The sequence below is a fragment of the Hyperolius riggenbachi genome, chromosome 3, assembly GCF_040937935.1.
Source record: "Hyperolius riggenbachi isolate aHypRig1 chromosome 3, aHypRig1.pri, whole genome shotgun sequence".
In the NCBI taxonomy this organism is placed as follows: Eukaryota; Metazoa; Chordata; class Amphibia; order Anura; family Hyperoliidae; genus Hyperolius; species Hyperolius riggenbachi.
The window spans coordinates 381,152,844-381,177,736 of record NC_090648.1 but is presented as its reverse complement, the minus strand read 5'-3'; the positions used below and the strand labels follow the sequence as shown (position 1 = coordinate 381,177,736).

At 43.1% G+C, this 24,893-nt stretch overlaps 1 protein-coding gene and 1 long non-coding RNA gene across 2 annotated transcripts in view; one reads left to right on the top strand and one right to left on the bottom strand.

The window, feature by feature from the left end:
• Window positions 1–884: 884 nt before the first annotated feature.
• Window positions 885–11,586, top strand: LOC137564045 (uncharacterized). Its single transcript, XR_011030498.1, has 3 exons — window positions 885–1,105; window positions 7,457–7,514; window positions 11,335–11,586. It is a non-coding gene; the product is annotated as an uncharacterized lncRNA (long non-coding RNA).
• Window positions 3,991–24,893, bottom strand: part of TBXAS1 (thromboxane A synthase 1) — a 64,122-nt gene continuing 43,219 nt past the window's right edge. Inside the window, exons 6-14 of the mRNA XM_068277343.1 lie at window positions 21,244–21,360; window positions 20,213–20,301; window positions 19,008–19,159; window positions 11,943–12,073; window positions 10,664–10,981; window positions 7,618–7,706; window positions 5,424–5,561; window positions 4,995–5,157; window positions 3,991–4,873 (exon numbers count right to left, since the gene is read on the bottom strand). Coding sequence (XP_068133444.1) covers window positions 4,799–4,873; window positions 4,995–5,157; window positions 5,424–5,561; window positions 7,618–7,706; window positions 10,664–10,981; window positions 11,943–12,073; window positions 19,008–19,159; window positions 20,213–20,301; window positions 21,244–21,360 — 1,272 coding nt within the window. The 3' untranslated portion in view covers window positions 3,991–4,798. The remainder of the gene's footprint in view (window positions 4,874–4,994; window positions 5,158–5,423; window positions 5,562–7,617; window positions 7,707–10,663; window positions 10,982–11,942; window positions 12,074–19,007; window positions 19,160–20,212; window positions 20,302–21,243; window positions 21,361–24,893) is intronic.

Sequence of the window (24,893 nt, the reverse complement as noted above, 5' to 3'; positions counted from 1 at the left end):
GCACAAAGTTGGCCTTTATGGAAGAGTGGCAAGAAGAAAGCCATAAAAAGTCCTGTTTGCTGTGTCCCCCACATTGCCTGTGGCAAAAACTGCAAACATGTGGAAGAAGGTGCTCTGTTCAGATGAGACCAAAATGGAACTTTTTGGCCAAAATGCAAAACACTACGTGTGGCGGAAAACTAACACTGCACATCACTATGAACACACCATCCCCACTGTCAAATGTGGTGGCAGCATCATGCTCTGGGGGTGCTTCTCTTTAGCAGGGACAAGGAAGCTGGTCAGAGTTGATAGGAAGATGGATGGAGCCAAATACAGGGCAATCTTGGAAGAAAACCTCTTGGAGTCTGCAAAAGACTTGAGACTGGGGCAGAGGTTCACCTTCCAGCAGGACAACGACCCTAAACATAAAGCCAGGGCAACAATGGAATGGTTTAAAACAAAACATATCCATGTGTTAGAATGGCCCAGTCAAAGTCCAGATCTAAATCCAATCGAGAATCTGTGGCAAGATCTGAAAACTGCTGTTCACAAATGCTGTCCATCTAATCTGACTGAGCTGGAGCTGTTTTGCAAAGAAGAATGGGCAAGGATTTCAGTCTCTAGATGTGCAAAGCTGGTAGAGACATACCCTAAAAGACTGGCAGCTGTAATTGCTGCAAAAGGTGGTTCTACAAAGTATTGACTCAGGGGGCTGAATAATTACACACACCCCACTTTGCAATTATTTTTTTTAAATGTTTGGAATCATGTATGATTTTCGTTCCACTTCTCACATGTACACCACTTTGTATTGGTCTTTCACGATGAATTCCAATAAAATTGATTCATGTTTGTGGCAGTAATATGACAAAATGTGGAAAACTTCAAGGGGGCCGAATACTTTTGCAAACCACTGTATTTATTTTCAAAAGCACAGTGAATGGCAGTTGCTCTGTCCAACTGCCAAAAAACTGTGTAGGGAGCAGGGAAGCTGGCCAGTATCATTGTTTAAATCCTTTTTAGGGAATATCTTTATAAATAATAAAAGCCTTGCGGAGAATCCCCTATGAAGAGATGAACTAGTCCAAAACCTGTCACTTCTGTCAGATTTCTACTGCCTACTGTAAGTGACAGCAACATAGGGGAAAAGTAATTTATGGCTCATTTTACTCTGGAAAAAATGTACTTCTTAGATGTATATATTTGACATATTTTAAATTTTACAGTTTTTCGCTGTAGTGCCCCTTTAACTAGAAATCAGTGAAACATGAGAATGCAGCCTGTCTAGTTAATAGAAACTAGTGCCATTACTGAGAAGGCAGCTTAACCTAGACATATTTTTTACATTGTTGGTTCAGCTCCTTTTTCTACTAGGATCCATTTGTACAGCATGCATAACATAGTGACAGTTTAATGCGTACAAAACATGTACATATAGTACCAATCCTTCTTAGAACTTGACCACTTTCCCCATTTTTTATCATTGCTAAGGTTAATAAACCAGTGCTCTATCTATGCAGATGAGGCTGTTGGAATAGTATTCAGGTAGCTGTACTGAAAAATTAGATTAGATGAACCACTTGTAAATGGCCGAACAGACTTCATAACAGGATAGTGCTGAAAATGTAGCTTATCTCGAGTGGAAGCTGAATGAACCAGATTTAATCAGGGCTGTGGAGTCGGAGCAATTTTGAGTACCCAGAGTTGGAGTCAGAGATTTCATAAACTGAGGAGTCGGAGTCAGATGATTTTGTACAAAATCCACAGCCCTCGTAAGTAATAGACTAAGGAGTCGGAGCCATTTTGGGTAATCGGAGTTGGAGGTTTCATAAACTGAGGAGTCAGAGTTGGAGTCGGAAGATTTTTTTGTACCGACTCCACAGTCCTGGATTTAATGTCACAATGACATGGTTGCCATTTACACTCCACACAGAATTGCTGCACTTCAATTGAAAATAAGATTAAGAATGTGCGACTCCAGGAAATTTCTACCTACAATTATCTGACAAGTTTATTTTCAGTTCATGTTTGCTTAAAGTTGTATAAAGGAGAACCTCAATTTTATTTTGAAAAATATATTTTATTATATTTTGCTGAACAGTTTTTGTTAACAGATCTGTTTCCATTCAAAGGTAGGCATGCACAATTTGACATTTTTTTCACAGATGAAGGGTTACATTCAATATAGGCACTCAGGGCTAGTTCATAGCGCTCAGCTGCATTGCAGAATAATTCTACATTCAACTCACTGCTCACATCTCTGCATTGTAAGGAATCATGTTATTCTAACTCGCTGCGTGCAGGATTTGTATCTATGTCCAGTCTCCATTGCAGCTCACACACATAATGCATGTGTTATGCAACTGACCACTGTGAACCTAGCCTGAATCTAATGAAAATGTATTAAAGTGAGGGCCCGCTTGATCAGTATTTGACCCTTCTATTGCCTGAACATTGGCCACATGGCTCTATGAGGAGAATGGCCTTTCCCGCTCAGAGTGAACGGCCTGTGGTGGTAGGAGCTGTTTGAGGGTACAGCTACATTAGTTGTGCAGATGATATATCTTTAACAAGTTCTAATCTAATACTGCGTGACAAATTATCAAAAATCAGGTAGATTTTTACCCCACCTTATACGTATGCCTGCTTTAAGACTGACCAACAGTAGCAACACAAAAACTTTCTTACTATTGGATATACAAGATATATATATACACACACAAGAGATGGGGTGTGAGGTGCTACCAATTCTGGCTTGCTTGGAAACTGGATGCAGGTTGGAATTGTGCCAATCAAATTCAGAAGGACATTTATGCTTCATACACACTTGAGATAAAAGTCTTCGGAAAAGACAAGATCGCAGACCAATCTTACCACCCTTCATGTAGTATGAGAGCCATACTCTACACGGTCTATTCTATGGAGCTGCACTCCCCATCAGATAAAATCTTTGCAAGATGCTGCACACAAAGATGCCCGTACACACTCAAAAGATAATTATCTGCAAAAGATCTGTTCCTGCAAAATATCCATTCCTGCAAAATGCATTCATAGTCTGAGATCTGCAGATCATCATACACACTTGGTTTAACAGACAATCATCTGCAGATCAGATCCACCAGGATGGATTTTCAGATCTGCAGATGATTGCCAGATATGCAGATGAAGTCTGTTAAACCAAGTGTGTATGATGATCTGCAGATCTCATAGACAATGAATGCATTTTGCAGGATGGATATTTTGCAGGAACAGATCTTTTGCAGATAATGATCTTTTGAGTGTGTACGGGCATCTTTGTGTGCAGCATCTTGCAAAGATTTTATCTGATGGGGAGTGCAGCTCCATAGAATAGACTGTGTAGAGTATGGCTCTCATACTACATGAAGGGTGGTAAGATTGGTCTGTGATCTTGCCTTTTCCAAAGACTTATCTCAAGTGTGTATGAAGCATTAGTTAGCCCAGTTCCAAGCTGCATCAATTTTGCATTACACTTACATGCAAGCTGGAATTGGTAGCATCTCATTAACCATCAATAAAGACAACTCTGGCCCAGCTAGTATGCAGTGGCTGAAAATTACCACTAGGTGGTCCTCATACTCTTAAAGGGAACCAGAGACGAACAGTATTAAAAAAATGAAAAAGTCTTTATACATACCTGGGGTTTCCTCCAGCCCCATAAGCCTGGATCGCTCCCACGCCACCGTCCTCCGCTGCCTCTATCGCCGCTACCGGGTTCCGTCACTTCCGGCGGACGCGGCTAATTGTATGCAAGAGCAGAGACTCCCTCCATATCCTTACGCATGCATCTGCGTAGTATGGAGGCGCATGCGTAAGGATATGGAGGGAGTCCCTGCTCTTGCGTACAATTGGCCTCGTCCGCCGGGAGTGACGCACTGCGCTTGCGTCGACTGGCTAAAAGTACCGGCCCCGGTACTGGCAGACAGAGGCAGTGGAGGACGGCGGCGTGGGAGCGGTCCAGGCTTATGGGGCTGGAGGAAGCCCCAGGTATGTATAAAATCTTTTTTCAAACGTCTCTGGTTCTCTTTAAGGAATAAGTCACAATCTGCCATAACCTGTGGAAAGTGGAGGAGAGACGTGGGAGAGTATAGTAAATAGGGATGATCACCGGTATGCAAATGTTTCTAAGTTGATGCAAATATATGCAGCCTGAAAATGGGCCAATTAATTTAAACCTGGGTTTAAATTCATTGGTCAGTTTCCAAACTGCATACATTTGCATAAGTTTGGAAAAATTTGCATCTCATTGATCATACCTATTAGTATATCCAGTGTAATTAAACAAATAAAGATACACATCTACTAAATTCCTCAAAACATTTACAGTACCAGAAGTAGAGCATGAAACCCAAACATTCTTATAGCTCAAGCTTTTGGACTCTACACATAATTGCTCCCTTAGGGCCTGCGCCCACTAGGGCCTCGTTCACACTATACACATTGCCATAGGCATTACAGCAACGAGTATGGTTTGCCACACGCAGGAACATCAGACATGCAAAGACTGCACTGTCTGATGTTCACACTACATGCACTGTGTAACAGTGCGATGCGCTATCGCACTGCTGCATGCATTTTTCAGCAAAGTACACCGCTGACACATTCACTGAAGTGAATGGGATCAGCAGCACAGAGGGCGTGGGATCAAAGGCATTGCGATCACACGGCCACCTGCGCTTAGAAGTGTGAGCGAAGCCAAATGCAGTTGTGTCTGCTTTTCAGCCTCTAACAGTGATTTGTTGCTGAGAAGCTGAGTGGACTCAGGCCTTATAGATTCCGTTGCTGCAGGCAGGACATGCTAGCGAGCCACAAACTTCACATACACACCATCTTTAGGTCTCAGGGTGGAGAAACTGGTAACCTGGAGGGGAATCTGAAAAAAAAAAAGAAGAAGAGAAGCAGTCCTATAGTTAGTCATATATTAGTATTTTGGAAGCTGCCCCATAAACTTTAGCACATTTAATGACAGGCTAACAAGATCACTTTGCAAGCACCTGAGTTTTAGGACAAGTCTCAAAGCAGAATTTCTGAAGGATCCGGAAAAGGGTGATCTTGGCTTCCAAGATGGCAAGTCTCATTCCGATACAGCTTCGCGGTCCTGCCCCAAACGGGAGGTACACACACGGGTGTCTCTTCTGCTTCTCTTCCGCAGTGAACCTACACAAAGTAAACTGTTAGGGCACCCAAAGACATCTGCTAAACCAGCAATTATCACACATTACCCTTGTGGCTGAAATATAAAAACCCAGTTAAGAAATCATCACAAATGGGCAGATAATGTGTGCAGGTTGTTGGCCATTTCACCAGGATTCTGTGTCTAGGGACACATATACGTCCATCAAGTTCAACCAGTAAAGTACAACACTGTGATGACAGACATTGCCATTCAACCTGACATGAGCAGTGACATCTTCTACCCTCACCTCTCTGGCTTGAATTCCTTTGGCTCTGGCCAATACTGTGGATCATTCTGAATGCAGCCTACTGGAATTTCCACAACCATACCAGCTGGTATCTTATGCCCCATCACCGTGCAATCCCGCCCTGCTTGCCGGGCATACCTGGGTGAGAGAGAGTGCATTACAGACTTTAACATGTCCATGAATTCAACAGTGGTTAGAATGTCTCCGCTGCTCTGATCCATACTGCCCCCACACCCTCCCACCCTTTATTTCAGTCCTGTTTTAACGCTGGCATGTCGCATTGATGGTAACCATAACACCATACAATACATTTGCTTGATTTATTGCATGGCCTAAAAAATAAAACCGATCCACCATACTCTATTCATTTTTTTTTTTAAAACGTGATAATTCACGGTCCACACATTTTTCAATTGTATTCAAAATGTTCCTCATTTAAAATTACAATACATAGATCTATTTTTTTTTATAAAAATAAAAATCAAACTAAGAAAAAAAAAATCAACATTTTGGTTCATTCATTGAGGCCGGCTTCACACTGCCAATCTGCATGCACCGCACCGCCAAAAAAGCCTATGGAGATTACCACGGCAGTGCACGGTAATCTCCATTCTGGCCGCAGGTCAAGCAGGAAGTGAGGCTCTCTAGCGCTCACTTCCTGTGGCTGGAATTCAAATTGTGCAGAAGTGTATAGTCACTATATGCTTCCATGCATGAGCCCCGCAACAGAAAAATAAAAAAAACCTTCCGGTCTGCTGCACATCCCCAGGCAAGTTGTCCGACAACGCGCTGTTGCTCTAGTGTTGAATCGGGCACTTCCGGCAGGACGCATTGCACTAGGTATGAAATGCTGCATAGACTTACATAGGAGTAGCATTGGCCTGCTGCCAAAAATGCCAACACAACGCACCAGTGTGAAAGGGGCCTGACACTTAGTATCTGCAATAAGGGTAGGTTCTAACTGCATTCATCTTGTCCCCTTACCACCCATCCTGAAGTGCAGGTACGTAATCTAAACAATTATAAGTATAGACCAGGCATGGGCAAACTTGGCCCTCCAGCTGTTACGGAACTACAAGTCCCACAATGCATTGCAGGAGTCTGACGGCCACAGTCATGACCCAAAGGCAAATGCATTATGGGACTTGTAGTTCCGTAACAGCTGGAGGGCCAAGTTTGCCCATGGCTGGTATAAACAGTTTAAAAGTGGCAAGTAAGAGAGCATTTCAGGAGCAAACTTATTAAGAAGCTGTACACACACACACACACTTTCAATTTTGATTGGCCAATCACGGGCCAATTTTATCACCTCTATGTAGCATGAGGGTCAACAGATTTTTAATACAATGACCAGATTGTACAGGAAAACTTTCATACTACATGGAGGTAGTAAAATTGGTCAATAAAAATTGAATTGAAGGTGTGTACCAGGCTTAACTCATTTTTAACTTTAAAATCAATGAAGCATATATTTGTAATGTAATGCCATTATGATTTATATTTCCTTTTAGGTATGCAGCTGATACACCTTTCTAAAGTGAAAAAAATTAAAAGTAGGACTTCCTAATCTGAAAGATGTACTAGGCAGTAGGTTACTGTTTTTTTCCCTTTGAAAAGCTCAATATTCATGATTGAAAACAAAACAAAAAAAATAAGACTTCCCAGAACTCCCCTTTTGTATCACTGGTCCAGAGCTTACCCAGACATCTTCACATACCAAGTAGTAAACCTTCCAGCATTCTCAATATCTACAGACCTATTGCACCGATCAGATCATTACATAGGGAAGGAACATGCATGTCAGTGGGAATGCCAAGGACACATTGGTGGGGATGTTGGGATAACCCCATTTTTTGCTGCATCCTCATCAAGCCCACCTCTTTCTGGTCATGAAGTTATTCTAGTTAACTGCACTGTCCGTTATAGAGATAGTTGATGAGATGCTCATAATTCTGGCTTACATATAGATTTAATTATATGCAGAATGGAATTAGGCCCATCAAATGCACCTCCATTTTGTTTTTCACTGACAGAATTCCAGGCTGCAAACTACCTCACTAACCATCTCTAGTCCACTCCAGAGCACAGCAGGTATGTCAGTGTAAGTTTCTTCATGCAATTCTTGTATTGTGCAGAATAATCACCCCCACAGCAGTGCCCTGAACATTTATAGAATCTTTGGACAAAATATTACCTGAATGCTGGGGGATAGATGCGCAGCGATTCAGAGATCACCATGTCTAAATAGGGCAAATCATGAACACTGCTGTAGTCTGCTCCATCCTGCAGGAATAGAAAAATCAAAAGCTCAATGCTGTGATATGGAAAGCAGCCTCAACAGTCTGCAAGGAACTTTTACTAAGGTCTTCAAGCACTTAATGCTGGGCATACACGGCTCGATTTTGCCGCTCGATTCCCCGCTCGATTCTGCAGGCGATTTCTCTTATCTTCCGCTCGTTTTTCTTATCTCTTTCCATTGTGCTCAATGCAGAATCGAGTGGCGAAATGATAGGGCGGGAGAGCGGACATTTTGGAAATTATCTATCAAGCCATCTAAATGACTCAGAATGGAACCGTGTATTCCCAGCATAAAACAGCCACAGCCCAATGGCCATACCCCCTCCCCTAAAGGCTTACCCAATTTTAGTACTCCGCAACATGCCACCCCAACATAAGCCATTTTGTATCTGAAGGTCACTAAATCTTTTTCAATTTTAGTGCACCACTGATGCAATCTTAAAGCGGAATGAAACACAGCAATTCTTCTTTGCTCTAAAACATTATTTACAGCATATTATATACTACCAGCATTTTTTTTTTACTAGAACAGCATTCAAAGCATTCAAACACAGGACAGAAAAGCTCAATGCAGGGAATGCTGGAAGAATCCGAACTAGAGCTAATGTGTATCTTAATATAATATCTTGTGTTTAATTGTATCAAGTGAGAAATGTAAACACTTCTCTGACACTGCAGAGTCTCCTGAACAAACACAGACAGTCAAAGTATTTCTGCTTATATTTCAACATGAAAAAAAAAAAAAAACAGTAATAAATAAAATGCAAAGTCAGCTCTCAAAGCGAAAAAGTGTACTTTGGAAACTTGTAATTTCTAAATGAATAATAATACTTATGCACAAAAGCAATTATGATAACCGTATGGCATATAAAAAAGTAGGAAAACATGTTTTTATTGAATATTATGTCAGGGTTTTATACAGCTTTAAGTTTCCGTATACTATTGCCATGGTTTCCAGAATTCTAATTTTTCCTCACTGGTTCATCAGTCTGCACAAAGCAGCAGTAAAAATGAATTGCATCCCTCTCCACACCTACAGAGTCATTGCATTTACAGCAGTGAAACACTCATTCTCATGGAGGATGTATGCTGGCTTTGGCAAGGTGATCTTGGGCAATGAAAGTCTAGCTAAAAGCTCAAGTTCGGAAGAGCAGCACACACAATACATAAACAGCTCCTAACAGGCTATATCTGCTATAAATCTGCAAAATATGGATGTACAGCTGTATTCATGCCTGTAGTTTGGCTGCATGAGTGCTATTTAGATAACACTTTGTTCCAGATCTGCCATTTTGTAGCGCAATTAACTGTATCTGCTATAATCCAATTGATCTGAATGTCCAGTTGGACAAAGTATACTGTATATGTTGGATCAGTCTGTATCTGTCCTATAAGGAACTAGGTATATATTTGAATAACATGGCATTGTATTTAAAACCAAACAAAAACAACGCACCACAGAAATGGTGGCAACTAGTTAAACACTAACCACCTTCTAAAATGTTTTTCTGGAGGGTGCAACCTCCTTTGCTGCTCCAGCATTTGGCATTTAGACTGTGCTGAGGACCTATGGCAGTGTCTACAATTCTGCCAGTCCTCTGTTCCCACAGAATAAAGCTGACCATATGCCAGACAAACTTGATTGTACAATCTTCTACACTTTATCATCTCATTATAGTAAGATGGGGGTACTAAAAGAATCTCTTCATTCAGTCTATACATCTTTGCATTACCTAAAGGACTACCAAGGTGACATGTGACATGATGAGATAGACATGAGTATGTACAGTGCCTAGCACACAAATGACTATGCAGTGTTTCTTTTATTTTTTTTTCCTTTCTCTGCCCGAAAGAGTTAAACATCAGGTATGCAAGTGACAGTTTCTGTCCGGGTCAGGACCGGTTTGAACTGGGTCAGACTATAGCATAACCATCACTGATAAGAAATTACAGCCATAAAACAATTTCCAGCCAGTAAATGGCTACTGAGAGCAGGAAAGATATTAAAAAAATATATATATAAAAAGTCAATAGTTCATAGATTTGAGCTCTGGCATACTTCAATGCATGTGTCATTGAGCAGAGACAAATGAACAGTAAAAACTTAAAAACTAGATTTAAAATATAAAATAAAACTGTGGGATATCTTAAAAAGTCATTTTTAGGAGAAGGAGGAGAGATCCAATGGTTTATCTCATCAGTTTATTTTCACCTCGGATGTCCTTTAATACTGTATATACTTACCACCCATGTTCTACACTCTTCAGACCCCCCCCCCCCCCAGGCTACTACTTTTGTCTGGCCTCCTGTCCACCCTTGCCACTGTATTGCCCAGTTCCTGGTCACCACGGATCCCAGGGCATGCACAGTACAATCTGCACACCACCATGCTTCATGCTCCCACACAGCTGTGCACAACAGCCATGGCCAAGGAGGAGCATCCTGGGTATGCGCAACTCAGGACAAAAACATAACTGCATATGCCCAGGGCGCTCCTGGCGATGGCTGCAACATACAGTGGTGCATAAGCGAGTACAGAGAGGGTAGGTGTATGGATGGGGCATGCACCCTGAAGATCTGACCAGAATTCCAAAGTAAAGCATACAGCGGAAAGACAGAGGGATGTCTGGACTAAAGAAGTAGCTATATATTAGTTATATATTAAATTTATATAAGTTTTATTATTTTAACACTTTACCCACCTCAGGTTTACTTTAATTTTACTTTTAGATGGACTTTAAACAAAATCTAAACTTCTGGGGAAACAAAAGTAACTCCTGAGACAGCTGAACAGAAAGGGTTAACTGGGTGTGTCTGCATATAAACGGCACAATTTTTAACAACGTATTAAAAAATGTAATGGATATAGGTCACACTAATTTTTTTTCCACAAATGTTTAGCTTTTTTGGTGTACCTCTATTACATAAAGCATGGTACTTACATGGGCTGCAGAAAACTCATCCACCTCCTTAAGCAGCTTCTCCTGGCACTGGGGCTGAGTAGCAAGCAAGTAGGTGGTGAAAGAGAGGAGGCTGCAGGTAGTCTCATATCCAGCAATGAGAAAGATAAAGGCCTGACCCATAATCTCATCATCATCAAGCTTCTTCGTAGAAGACCTTGTGGTCTCTTCATGGACTTCTGTGCCCCCACTCTGTGGAGCATCCGCATCTGCTTGGTTGACTACATCAAACTGATCCACAGAAACAAGTCCTGAGAAGTTTCGGGCATCTAGCATGAGCTGCAGAAAATCACGACGCCTCTGGGCAAGATAGAAAAGTAGTAATTAATTATGGATATAATTATAGGTATGGGCATTTCTTGCTATGGGAAATGGCATTAAAGAGAAACTGCAACAACATAGAATTTAATACACCATTAATTTAGGATACTCATTTTACATGAATCATCCTGGTCTCAGTATCAGAAACACTTCAGATATCCATATATTGCCTTGGTTATGATGTCACACAGCCGTATGGCTTAAAACACTACTTGAACTTGCTTTCTCTAGTAAAAATGGGCAATAAGATGCTATGAAGTCTATGAAGTTTTTGCACATTTATGCAGCTTGGAAGTAGACACAGCATTCACATTTCATTGATCTTTTCAAAGGTGCATGCTGAATGCAGGCAGCTGCATGGAAGAGGACTGAGCAGACCAAATTCTGGCATTGGTATTACTCCCCACCTCTGTGCTGCTGGAGTGGGCCTTGTAGAAGAAGGAAGGAAAAAGGTCTCAGCCCCAAGCCACCTCTCCAACAGCTGCTACACTGTTACACCACTGGCTGAACACCTAAATCCTGTGACTACAAATCACACTTGTTTATGCAGACATGGTTTCTACTATGGTGCTAATAAATGTAGTATGCATCTACTGTGCTGCCTATTGTGAGTGTCAGTCACATCTCATTGCCTTACCCGCTAGGTAAATCCACAGAGGAAAGGAAGGCATCTGATAACTTCTAAAATGACAAATTAATGTTAAAATATTTTCATGTAATGCTTAATCTAAAATGTTTCTCATTATCCAGAGAAATTTACCTGCATCATAAAATCAGCTCAGCATAATTTCAGGCATTTTCCACTCATCTGTGCGGACTAAAGCCAATGGACTTGAACACGGTTTAGTGTCCACTGGTTACAGTACATTCCATGGTCAAAGAGCAATGTGCTGCATTCCAGACCAGAGAGTAGGAAGGTGAGAAATAAGACAGTAACTACCTCATGAGCCGGCTGCTGGTCTCGTGCTGATATCATCTCCATAATGGTCTTGCGGAAGAAGCTGTTTATCTTGTCTCTGTTCTTGTTGGGAAGGTGGCGAATGATGGGAATCATAATAGAAGGGAAGGACACTAGTGTAGTTAGAAGAGATCAGGAGGAAAAAAAGAAAAGAAAGATTCAGTATTGATAATGCTATGAACCTACCTAAAACATATACATACTAAACTAAGGAAAGCTAGAACTTAAGTTTTTTTATTGACTTCCTGTCCCCAGTGAGTGTTAGAAGTAATGGGAAAGGTCTCCACTGTTCACACAGAAACGTCCATAAAATAAGATCAGACATTTTAAGCCCTTACCACAAAGATACAATTTTAAAATATACAATTCCGTAGCCACCCTGGCGTTCTATTTCCCCAGGATTTCCGTGCAAAAAGTGGTTCAATTAATTTCCCATCATTTTCAACCAATTTTTTTTTTGCAATCTTTTTTTTTTGTATTGAATTCAATACAGGTTATTGTATTGAATTAAATAAAAAAAAAAAAAGTGTTTGCTGCGAGATTTTGATGATGCTGTGTGACACTGGTTCCATCAACGCCGATCGACGGGGGACATGTGATCTCCAAGGGAGAAGCAAAATCCGCCAAGGGACATGGAAGAAGGCACCGGGGAAGCTATCAGAGGTACGCGACGAGGGATCAGCATGCCAATGGTGAGTATAAGACCCAGATGTATAGCCAGATGTATAGCCAGGTATAGTTAGCCAGATGTGCAGCCAGGTGTAGTTAGCCAGATGTATTAGCCAGGAATAGTTTAGCCAGATGTTTTGCCAGGTATATAGGGAGCAAGATGTTTGCCAGGTGTATAAAAGACAGATGTGCAGCCAGGTGTATAGGAGACAGATGTGCAGCCAGGTGTATAGGAGACAGATGTGCAGCCAGGTGTAGGGAGTCATATGTATAGGGAGCCAGGTTTGCGGGTGCCTCTGCCCCCCCCCCCCCCCATTGCCCCCGATGCCCCCTGACTCTGGCCGGGTGTCCCTTCTGTGGGGGGGCTCCCCTTCTGTGCTGGCTGGTAGTGGCCGGTGGGGATCCCCTCTGTGGGGGATCCCCATACTGTGCGTGCAGGTGGCTGGGTGGCCCTTCTGTGTGTGTGGGGGATATCCCCTTCTATGGGGGCTAGTCATGGTCTGTCAGGGACACCCCCTTCTGTTGTGGGGGGGAGGTGGGTGTCCCCATCTATGAGGGCTGTGGGTGGCCTCTCCCTCCTCTTCCCCCCATCCCTTCCGATCCCCCGTGCCCCCCCCCAATCCCGTGTCTCCCCCGTCAGAAGCCCTGATCTACTCACCTGAGGGCTTGCTCCTGCGGCGGAAGGGGCGCACTTCCTCCTCCATCGCGAAGTCTCGTGTTCTCTGTAATTACTGTACGCGGCTTGGTGACGTCACCAAGCCGCGTACTGTAATTACAGAGACCGGGACTTCGGCGATGGAGATGGAGGGTGTGCATCTCGGCCAGCGCAGGAGAAAGCCCTCAGGTGAGTAAAGCAGGGCTTCTGACTGACAGGGGGGAGACACGGGATAGGGGGGGGACACAGGATCGGGGGTGAGGGGGGCACGGGGGACAGAGAGGGAGGAGGGAAAGGCCACCCACAGCTCTCATAGAAGGGGACACCCACCTCCCCCCCCCCCGCAAAGAATGGGGGGGGTCCCCGACCGGCCAAGACCAGCCCCATAGGGGGGATACCCGCCCCCCCACACACACACACTACAGGGTCACCCGCACGCACATTACGGGGATGCCCCCTCCCCACAGACAGGATCCCCGCCGGTACCGGCCACTACCAGCCAGCACAGAAGGGGACACCCTCCCCCCGCACAGAGGGGATCCCCGCACCAGCCACCCGCAGCACAGCAGGGGACACCCCCCGCCCCCCCCCCACAGAGGGGATCCCCGCACCAGCCACCCGCAGCACAGAAGGGGAATCCCGCATGCTGCTGAGCACATTCTCTGCTCCGATGGCTGCACAGGGATTCCCCAGGGTGGCTGGATGCTAGTTCTGCACGCTGTGGGTAGCACAGATCGCTACCCACAGCGTGCTGACAGGCATCCAGCCATCCTGGGGAATCCCTCTGATGAGGGAAAAGTGCAGCCGGCGGGGCAGAGAAACAATAAATCTCCCTGGCAGTATTGACGAGCTCAGCTCGTCAATACCGCTTTCAGCAAGTTTTTCCTGGACGAGCTGAGCTCGTCAATACCACCAGGGTGGTTAAAGGAAACCAGAGACGTAATAAGAAAAAAAAAAAAAAAAAAAAAACACGTTTTATACATACCTGAGGCTTCCTCCAGCCCCATGCCCGCGGATTGCTCCCACACAGCCGTCCTCCCTCTTCTCCAGCTCCGATACCGGGTCCCATAAGTTCTGTCAGCCGCGGCAGTCTGCGCAAGAAAAGGGCGCCCTCTGCGTATCTCTGCGCGCTCCGGAGCTGGATAAGAGTGAGCACAGCGGCGTAGGAGCGATCCATGGGCATGGGGCTTGAGGAAGCCCCAGATATGTATAAAACTTTTTTTTTTTTTTTTTACGTCTCTGGTACACTTTAAAGGACCACTATTGCAAAAAATTTGTAAGATTTAAAAACGCATACATATATCATGTACTTTTCTTCCTGAGTAAAAATGCACTGTAAAATTCCCTTTTCCTATGTTGATATCACTTACAGTAAGCAGTAAAAATCTGACAGGTTTTGGACTAGTCCATCTCCTCATGGGGATTGCTCAGTATTTCCTTCATTCTTTACAAATGTACTAATTGTAGGATCCATACAAGAGCAGCAGCCAGCCTCCCTACTTGTTTGCACACAGTTTTGTCAGTTGTACTGAGCAACTGCAATTCAGTAAATTCTTTTGAAAATAAAAAATCCTGAGAATTCCCTATGAGGAGATTGACTAGTCCAAAAAACATTACAGATTTTAACTGCCTACTTTAAGTGACAGCAACACAGGAAAAAAATAAATACATTTATAGTGCATTTTATATGTATACATTTTAAGTTTAAATTTGTGATAGTGGTCTTTCTATCTACTTTGGACGGATTTGCACTTACTATTAGTGACAGGAAGTGAGGCAAGTTCAAAATTACCCTTGGGATTTAAGCAAGTCCTCTACAACAGACGTTCCAGGAGATGGCCCTTGCTGCATAACCAATACTGCAAGAGTTAAAATTACTGGAACTGCCCAGTCAGGTGGAATTTTAGGCCGTAGTGAAGGACTTATGGAAAATAAAGAAAACCAATTTTATTTTGATGAGGATTCTGACAAACTAGGTTGAAACCATTATTCTAGAAACAACCTTTGGTCAACTATGTAAGAAGTCCAAAATGTTAATCTATCTTATGAGGTACAGTACAGCCACTCTTAAGGTGCGTACACACATGCGGCTATAGTCGTTTGAAACAATCATTCCCCGATCATTTCAAACGACGATCGTTTGAAAAAAAGCAGCTAACGACTATTAAGTCTAACGACGGACGAGCTAGATCGTTCAAAACGAACTATCTAGCTTGGCGGATTTTTCCCAACGACGATCGTTTGCAAAAGTAGCACATCGTTGGAAACGGTCGTCGTACTAGGCTTGACATGCGCATTTCACTATTTCTCCATGGAACTTTTCATTTTTATGCGCAAGCGCAATAGTTGCTTTATGTGATGTAACGTTCGTTTTAACGATCAGATCATTACACATCTTTTAAAACTAACTTTACTTAGGTCGTTCTTTCTTCAATTAAAAGTTCGTTTGTCGTTCATAACGAACGATCGTTGTCGCATGTGTGTACGTAGCATTAGGCTTAAAGAGGAGCACGGCCCCAATCAGTTTACAAACAAGCTCTTGTGGGTAATCTTTGGAGGGTCCGCGCTCGGTGGCAGGGGACCATAGGACAGCAAGGAAAGCTTCTTGTTGCAGCTTTAAGACTGCTCATCTGAATGCAGAGAATATAGTTAAATATTTGTCTTTATGGAAGTTCAACAACATTGAATGTCGTTTTTTCAAAGCATTTAACCTGCCTGGCGTTCTGATTCCCGCGGCCCTGTGGCCGCGGGAACGTTTTTTGCACATTTTTTTTTTTTTTTTTTATATTTCATGTATTTTAACTGCGCTAGCTACATGATTCCCCCATTACTGCGGCGTCCCTCCATGCCCTCCGATCGCCACCGGTGCAATGGCCCGTCCGGAAATCTAAATGGGATTTCCTTCAGGGCTTCCCCCGTCACCATGGCGACGCACGTGACATCACAGGGAGACCCGATCCACCACTCAGCGCTGCCTGGCACTGATTGGCCAGGCAGAGCACGGGGTCTCGGCTTGGGGGCGGCACTATATCGCGGCGGGTAGCGGCGGCGATCAGGTAGGACACGCAGCAAGCAAAGTGCTTGCTGCGTGTTTAAAAAAAATAATATTCTAATCGGCCCAGCGGGGCCTGAGCGGTGACCTCTGGCGGCACTGGAGGAGCCTAGCTCGCCCAGAACGCTAGGGAGTTAAGAGAACCTAAAGTGAGAGAAATATGGAGTCTCACATTTCCTTTTAAACAATGCAAATTACCTGGTTGTCTTCCTAATTATGTGTCTAATGTTGGGAATACACAATGAGATTTTTCAGTCGATTTACTGTCCGATCTTATTTTCAATTGATTTTCGTATCTTTTCTTATCAATTTCCATTCACTTCTATGAGAAATCGATCAGAAAAACGATCGAAAATCAGATCGGACATGTCGGAAATTATCTAATCGAACCATCATCTATCTGCTGAAAAAAAACTTATGGTGTATTCCCAACATTACACTTTTAGCCATAGACTCTGTGCAAACATGCAGATCAGGTGCTCTGACTGAAATCTGACTGGATTAGCTGCATGCTTGTTTCAGGTGTGTAAATCGGACACTACTAATGCCAGAAAGATCAGCAGGACTATCAAGCTATTGGAATAGTTTAAAAGAAAATAAATATGGCCTCTATTTCACTCACTTCATGTTCCCTTTAAAAAGGTAGATTTGAATCTTTACTGGAATCCAGAAGACAAATTAGAGGCACTGTCCTCAAACCATTTTGCAGGTACATAAATTACATAAAGGTAGTGTAGGTGCCAGCCACAAAAGCTGGCATTCTGGGATGGTTACTTTTGTTGTCCACTGCAAAACACTACGCAAGAGTGAGTGTATTATGGTGGATGTGATTGAAAGCTTCACATTTATAAACATTTTTTTCCTGAATAAAGATCACATGGTTTTACAAATCCAGTTTTCTAGTGATCCTAAAGTTTGTTTTTGTGTAATATGGCGAGAGAAAACACTCCCACTTATGTGGTCACCAGGAAGTTCATAATACAGTGGTGCTACCTAGCACATTTAAGATTTACTGATACATCTATCTAACACCATAGCTCTCAACTGTCCCTTTTTTGGAGGGACAGTCCCTTTTTGGGAACCAAATCCCCCTGTCCCGCTTTCTATTTCACTTGTCCCTATTTCAGGACAGATGTTAAGATCAATGTAAATACAGTGGTTTGCAAAAGTATTCGGCCCCCTTAAAGTTTTCCAAATTTTGTGATATTACTGCCACAAACCTGAATCAATTTTATTGAAATTCCGCGTGAAAGACCAATACAAAGTGGTGTACACGTAAGAAGTGGAATGAAAAATCATACATGATTCCAAACAATTTTTTACAAATAACTGCAAAGTAGGGCGTGTGTAATTATTCAGCCCCCTTTGGTCTGAGTGCAGTCAGTTGCCCATAGACATTGCCTGATGAGTGCTAATTACTAAATAAAGTGCACCTGTGTGTAATCTAATGTCAGTACAAATACAGCTGCTCTGTGACGGCCTCAGAGGTTGTCTAAGAGAATATTGGGAGCAACAACACCATGAAGTCCAAAGAACAAACAAGACAGGTCAGGAATAAAGTTATTGAGAAAATTAAAGCAGGCTTAGGCTACAAAAAGATTTCCAAAGCCTTGAGCATCCCACGAAGCACTGTTCAAGCGATCATTCAGAAATTGAAGGAGTATGGCACAACTGTAAACCTACCAAGACCAGGCCGTCCACCTAAACTCACAGGCCGAACAAGGAGAGCGCTGATCAGAAATGCAGCCAAGAGGCCCATGGTGATTCTGGACGAACTGCAGAGATCTACAGCTCAGGTGGGGGAATCTGTCCATAGGTCAACTATTAGTCGTGCACTGCACAAAGTTGGCCTTTATGGAAGAGTGGCAAGAGTTCGGCCTGTGAGTTTAGGTGGACGGCCTTGTCTTAGTAGGTTTACAGTTGTGCCATACTCCTTCCATTTCTGAATAATCGCTTGAACAGTGCTCCGTGGGAAGTTCAAGGCTTTGGAAATCTTTTTGCAGCCTAAGCTTGCTTTAAATTTCTCAATAACTTTATCCCTGACCTGTCTGGTGTGTTCTTTGGACTTCACAGTGTTGTTGCTCCCAATATTCTCTTAAGACAACCTCTGAGGCCGTCACAGAGCAGCTGTATTTGTACTGACATTAGATCACACACAGGTGCACTCTATTTAGTCATTAGCACTCATCAGGCAATGTCTATGGGCAACTGACTGCACTCAGACCAAAGGGGGCTAAATAATTATGCACACCCTACTTTGCAGTTATTTGTAAAAATTGTTTGGAATCATGTATGATTTTCATTCCACTTCTCACGTGTACACCACTTTTTATTGGTCTTTCACGTGGAATTTCAATAAAATTGATTCAGGTTTGTTGCAGTAATATTACAAAATGTGGAAAATTTCAAGGGGGCCGAATACTTTTGCAAACCACTGTAAAAGTCAGTGTGGGAGACCATGTTTACTATCTGCAATTGTTTAACATTTAATTTGGAAACGTCACCCCATGTGTTATGCAAAATATAAGCATAGGAGGCCCCACCCCGGACGATCTCTGTGGGAGCCATTTATGCATAGAACACAAGAACAGGTACGTGTCTTCAAGTCTCATGGAATCCCCATCTCTGGAGGAAAACAAATTCTAACCCACCAGATTCCTGCAGAACTCACATGTCAGCAGGATGATCGGCTTGAATGGGGTAAATAATTCCAGGAACTTTTTGCTATTTTTCACCAACGGGTGATCTGGATTCTTCTGAGAGTCCACGTTGGTACCAAACGCCACACTGGCAACAATATCCATTGTATAACAGGCATAAGAACTACACAGGAAAGAAAAAAGAAATTTTGAGGCATTCCAGTTAGTAATGGAAGTTTGGTCACCTTTGTCAATGTTCAGCTGCTGTTTAGTGGTTTAACAAATCTGGTTTCATTTTGAAGTTAATTTCACACAGACCTAATTTGCAAGAAATGCTCGACTCACCCTTTCTATTAATTATCCTCTATAATAAAACCCAAGTGTGTTTGCGTCCCATGTCCCTGTGTGTGTTTTGTTGTACTGCGCATGTGCAGGGAGGGACGCAGAGACACTGAAGGGGAGGAAGGGGCGGGCATGTGTGCGAGTAAGCGTTTGCGGAGGACGTGCGTGGCGGTTGCGGGCGTGGCGGACATGTGGGTGCGCGCACACGAGCGGCAGACAGACCTAGCCCGTTTTTAAACGGGCTAAGGCCACTAGTTCAGTATAAAAGCTTTGGAAGTGCTGAGGAAGATGTCAACACACTGAGTCGTGTAATTACTGTACCTCAGAAAAGCTCACAATCTTATCTCTACCATGGAACTAGTCTAATGTCTCTACTAAAGCTTATGGGCTTAAAACAATTATCAGTAAGTTTTTTAGCACTAATGCTAGGTACACACCATACAATTTTCTTGCAGATTTACCTGCCAGATCGATTATTTCCAACACGTCCAATCTGAATTATCGATCCATTTTTTTAATCTGTTTTTTTTTTTCGATTTTATTTTATCGATTTTCATAGAACGGAATGATAACCGATTAAAAAAGTAAATTAAATTTTTTTTTTTTTAAAAATAATTCGAAATTCAGATCTGACATAGGAAATAATCGATCTGGCAGGTAAATCTGCCCAAAAAATTGTATGGTGTGTACCTAGCATTACAAATACATACTCCACACACAATGTCCTGGTCAAGATTCCAACACAGAACTCTGTTGGTTGCTTAACAGGTTTATTTCCAGAACATTTATCACTGCATAGAGAATATCACTTTTGCCTTGCAGCATTAGAGTGGTGGAGGGGTGGATTGATCAAACGGTTATTTGCCATGGATTAATGGATTCCTTCGGTCATTACCTTTGTACATTACAGGGCTCTCCAGAGTCTGCAAAGCGCTGCAAATTACTGACCAGCACGTCACAGCCTTGGTTTATCAGTGGACACATCTGCAGAGTCATGAGAAAGAAGAAAGGTGAAAATACAACTTTTCTGTAATCATTTCAAAACTAGAAATGTGACCACACACCACAGCCAATTATTTAATTGTATTTTTCTGCATTACAGTTGGATGTTACCACGTTCTTTACATAATACTCCGGTAAGTAAAGAAGAATCAAAACCATTGTAATTTGTGTAGTGCGCCTAAAGAGATCCCCATGCTGAAAAACACTAAGTATAGTACCATATTCCTAAACACATAAGGGGCCTTAATAAATATATATATACACACACACACACACACACACACACACACACACACACACACACACACACATACATACATACATACATACATACATACATACATATACACACATACACACACACACACACACACATACACACATACACACATACATATAAATACACATACATATACATGCGATCAGTAACAGTGCACTATATCACATTTTAACGCGATGCAATAATATTCCTATGGGGCTAGCACACGGATTAAGATCTGTTACAGCAGGTTCCATCGGGATGATGCATTGCTTGCAGTGACTTTACAAGGTGATATATGCATTTACACTGCAGAGACGCATACTTTAAGCTTCACATCGCAGTTCTAATGTAGGAGTTTAAAAGGCAGCATCCTGAATGCTTCACTTCAGGAAGGCTGTATGGAGATCATTCCTTTTTGCTTTTGTGAAACAGGCCTTGAAACAAGGGCAGAGGATTGCAAGACTGTTGCCCTTTGAAATGACATCCTTCAAATGTCTTCAAGCCACAAGCTCAGGCAACACTGAGTTTTCCATACAGAAATGTTATAAACTTCAGGGAAAGTGAATCAGCTAATATGCACCACAGAAAATTCCCCTTTCCCTCCAATCAAAACTGTTAAATGTTGAAAAAGCTATCTCTAGAATAATAAGCTGGTTGCTCACTTCCTTCATGCGGGAGGTACTAAATGATGGCATCAGAACACTGCGGACACGCTTCCACTGCTCATCCCGCAGACACAGCAGGCTGTCACTCATTGGCTTAGTCACTAGATTCAGTTTCTGTCAAAGCATCAAAGGGGAAAGGTAAGAACATTGCCTAGAGGACTACAACAATAATAAAATAAACACAAACCAATTACTACAGGCACACAGTTCTGACATGCAGGAGCACTCTTTACTGGACATGAGGGCCTAAGCATAATATCACACTGAAACCAGTTCACCAATGTGCCTTAGTATACATAAGCAAGGATATTCTATAGTTCATAGACAGCGCTTTCTGATGGGCACACTGTTTAAGAGCACGCTGCTACACCCATTTCTGTTCCGCTAGCAGTGCGCTCTCATTCAGAATAGTTGAATGAGATCAGCGCAGCAACAGAGAGCAACACTTGGTAATGTGCATTTCTGTAGAAAAAAAGCCACACCTACCTGCATTGCCAGAGTGTGGCTGTGTCTAAAGTCAATATATATTGGATTTATATAATGCCAACATATTACACAGCTCTGTACAATAAATAAGGTTACAGACAATGATAATAGGGGTGACAGACAATGCCTGATCATACACTGGAGTAGTAGTCCCAATAATACAGTTCACATTATTGTGTGGGCAGAGTGCAGGATTATGTAGGATGGAGGGTCCTGCTGCAGATCAGGACAATACATGACAGCAAGAAAGATTTTAAAAAAAATATATTAACTAGGCAGAGTCTGGTACTCAGAGTTACCTGCTGCATTATCATGTTTACTGGGGACTCCCAGGGGAGGTCAATTTTTCTGAGACTCCCAATATACCAATATAAATTTTAGGCATTTCACATGGGAGACTGAACTACATTGTTTCACATTCAGATCAGCTTTCGATCTGATAGCCCCAGAGTGCCTTCTAGCTGCAATATACACAAATGGCAGGGTTTTATAACTCCACTAGACCTTAGGCCCCATTACAAAAACAGGCGCTAAGTCTTGGCCACTCACATCCCCCTCCCCCCCGTCAACGCAACATTGCCCGCAAAGTCAGCGTGCATGCGCACGGCCACACCACACAATGGACGCGACTGCACGCATGCTGCAATGCACGCGCACACGCCCGCCCCCTTCCTCCTGTGCTGTCTAAAGCCTGCCCACATGCCACACATGCGTGCTGGTCTAAACGCACGGACACAGGAGGATGCAGGGACACAGGCAGGTTATTATATAGGATGTACAGTTATGGCCAAAATTGTTGGCAACCAAGAATTTTTTGTCACAGAAAAGTATTGCAGTAACATGTATTGCTATACACATGTTTATTCCCTGTGTGTATTGGGACAAAAAAAAACAAAACAAACAAAAACAAAAAACAAAAAAAAGGAGGAAGAAAAAACAAATTGGACATAATGTCATACAAAACTCCAAAAATGGGCTGGACAAAATTAATGGCACCTTTTTAAAATGGAGGATAAGTAAGATTGTTTCAAGCACGTGATGCCCCTTTAAACTCACTGGGGGCAAGTAACAGGTGTGGGCAATTTAAAAATCACACCTGAAAGCAGATGAAAAGTTCACTTAGTCTTTGCATTGTGTGTCTGTGTGTGCCACACTAAGCATGGACAGCAGAAAGAGGAGAAGAGAACTGTCTGTGGACTTGAGAACTAAAATTGTGGAAAAATATTAATCTCATGGTTTCAAGTCCATCTCCAGGGATCTAGATTTGCTTTTGTCCACAGTGCGCAACATTATCAACAAGTTTGCAACCCATGGTACTGTAGCTAATTTCCCTGGGCGTGGACAGAAGAGGACAATTGATGAAAGGTTGCAACGTAGGATTAGTCCGGAGGGTGGATAAGCAGCCCCAAACAAGTTCCAAAGAAATACAAGCTGTCCTGCAGGCTCAGGGAGCATTAGTGTCAGCGAGAACAATCCCTCGATATTTAAATGAAACGCTATGGCAGGAGACCCAAGAGTACCCCACTGCCGAAGCAGGTTATCTCGGTGCGCGTCGCTGAGACTGGGCGCCCCATAGCAGCAATGTAATGCTGCGTGGGGCGCATAACGGTAATTCAGTTCTCCAGCGGTTGCCAGACCCCGAATTACGACGACTCGGAAGGGGAATTGTATTCAACGTCGCCTGGGAGTTTTGCAGCAGCGGGAAGAGCAGTCATACGGCTTGCCTCACGCCGAACTGCCCAGCGCTGTGACAATATGTACTCCCCCACTGCTGACAGACATAAAAAAGCAAGACTGCAGTTTGCCAAAATGTACATGAGTAAGCCAAAATTCTTCTGGGAAACATGTTTTTGGACAGGAGACCAAGATGGAGCTTTTTGGAAAAGCACATCATTCTACTGTTTCCCGAAAACAGAATGAGGCCTACACAGAAAAGAACTAGGTAGGGACTAGATTGTGAGCCCCTCTGATGGACAGTTAGTGACCAGACAATGTACTCTGCACAGTGCTGTGTAATATGTCAGCACTATATAAATAAATAATAATAATAAAAAAAAAAAACAGTACCTACAGTGAAATATGGTGGGGGTTCGATTATTTTTTGGGGTCGTTTTGCTGCCTCTGGCACTGGGTACCTTGAATGTGTGCAAAGCATTATGCAATCTGAGGATTACCAAAGGATTTTGGGTTGCACTGTAGAGCCCAGTGTCAGAAAGCTGGTTTTGCATTTGAGATCTTGGGTCTTCCAGCTGGACAATGACCCCAAACATACTGTATGTCAGAAAGCACCCAGAAATAGATGGCACCAAAGCGCTGGAGAGTTCTTAAGTTGTCAGCAATGAGTCCTGATCTAAATCCTATTGAACACCTGTAGAGAGATCTTAAAATTGCTGTTGGGAAAAGGCGCCCTTCCAATAAGTGAGACCTGAAGCAGTTTGCAAAGGAAGAGTAGTCCATAATTCTGGGTGAAATATGTAAGAAGCTTGTTGAGGGCTATAGGAAGCAACTGATTTCAGTTAAATTTCCCAAAGGGTGTGCATTAAGTTAAAGGTGCCAATCATTTTGTCCAGACCATTCTGGAGTTTTGTGGCAATTTGTTTTTTTTCCTCCCTTTTTTTGGTAACAAAGGGAATAAATATGTGCATAGCACAAGATGTGTTACTGCAATATTTTTCTGTGAGAAATACTTGATCTACTGGAAAAATTTCTGGGGTGCTAACAATTTCAGCCATGACTGTATGTCAGCACAGCTGTGCCTGTCTGGAACGAAACACCTCTCCAAAGCTGGTTCTAAAGGCCCATACTCACGGGCGACAGTTCCCCCGTGTGTATGATGCGCGCGCCCCGAACCGTCGCCCGTCGGAGCTGTCGCCAGGCGATTGAACTGTTCAATCGCCGGCTACAGTCGTCGCCGCAACCTCGCCGGAACTGTCGCTAGCCCCGCATGTGTATGCGGGCTAGCGACAGCTACCCACACACACCACACGGAGCTTCCGGCGGGGGGAAGGAAACTCGGCGACAGCTTCCGCCGCATCGCTAATCCCTCTGCTGCCGTGTGGATGCAGAGGGATTTGGCGACGAGCTGTCGCCGAACTGCCGCCGAACTGTCGCGCACACGCTCCCGTGTGCGGCGACAGCTACAATTGTACCCCCGTGGGTAC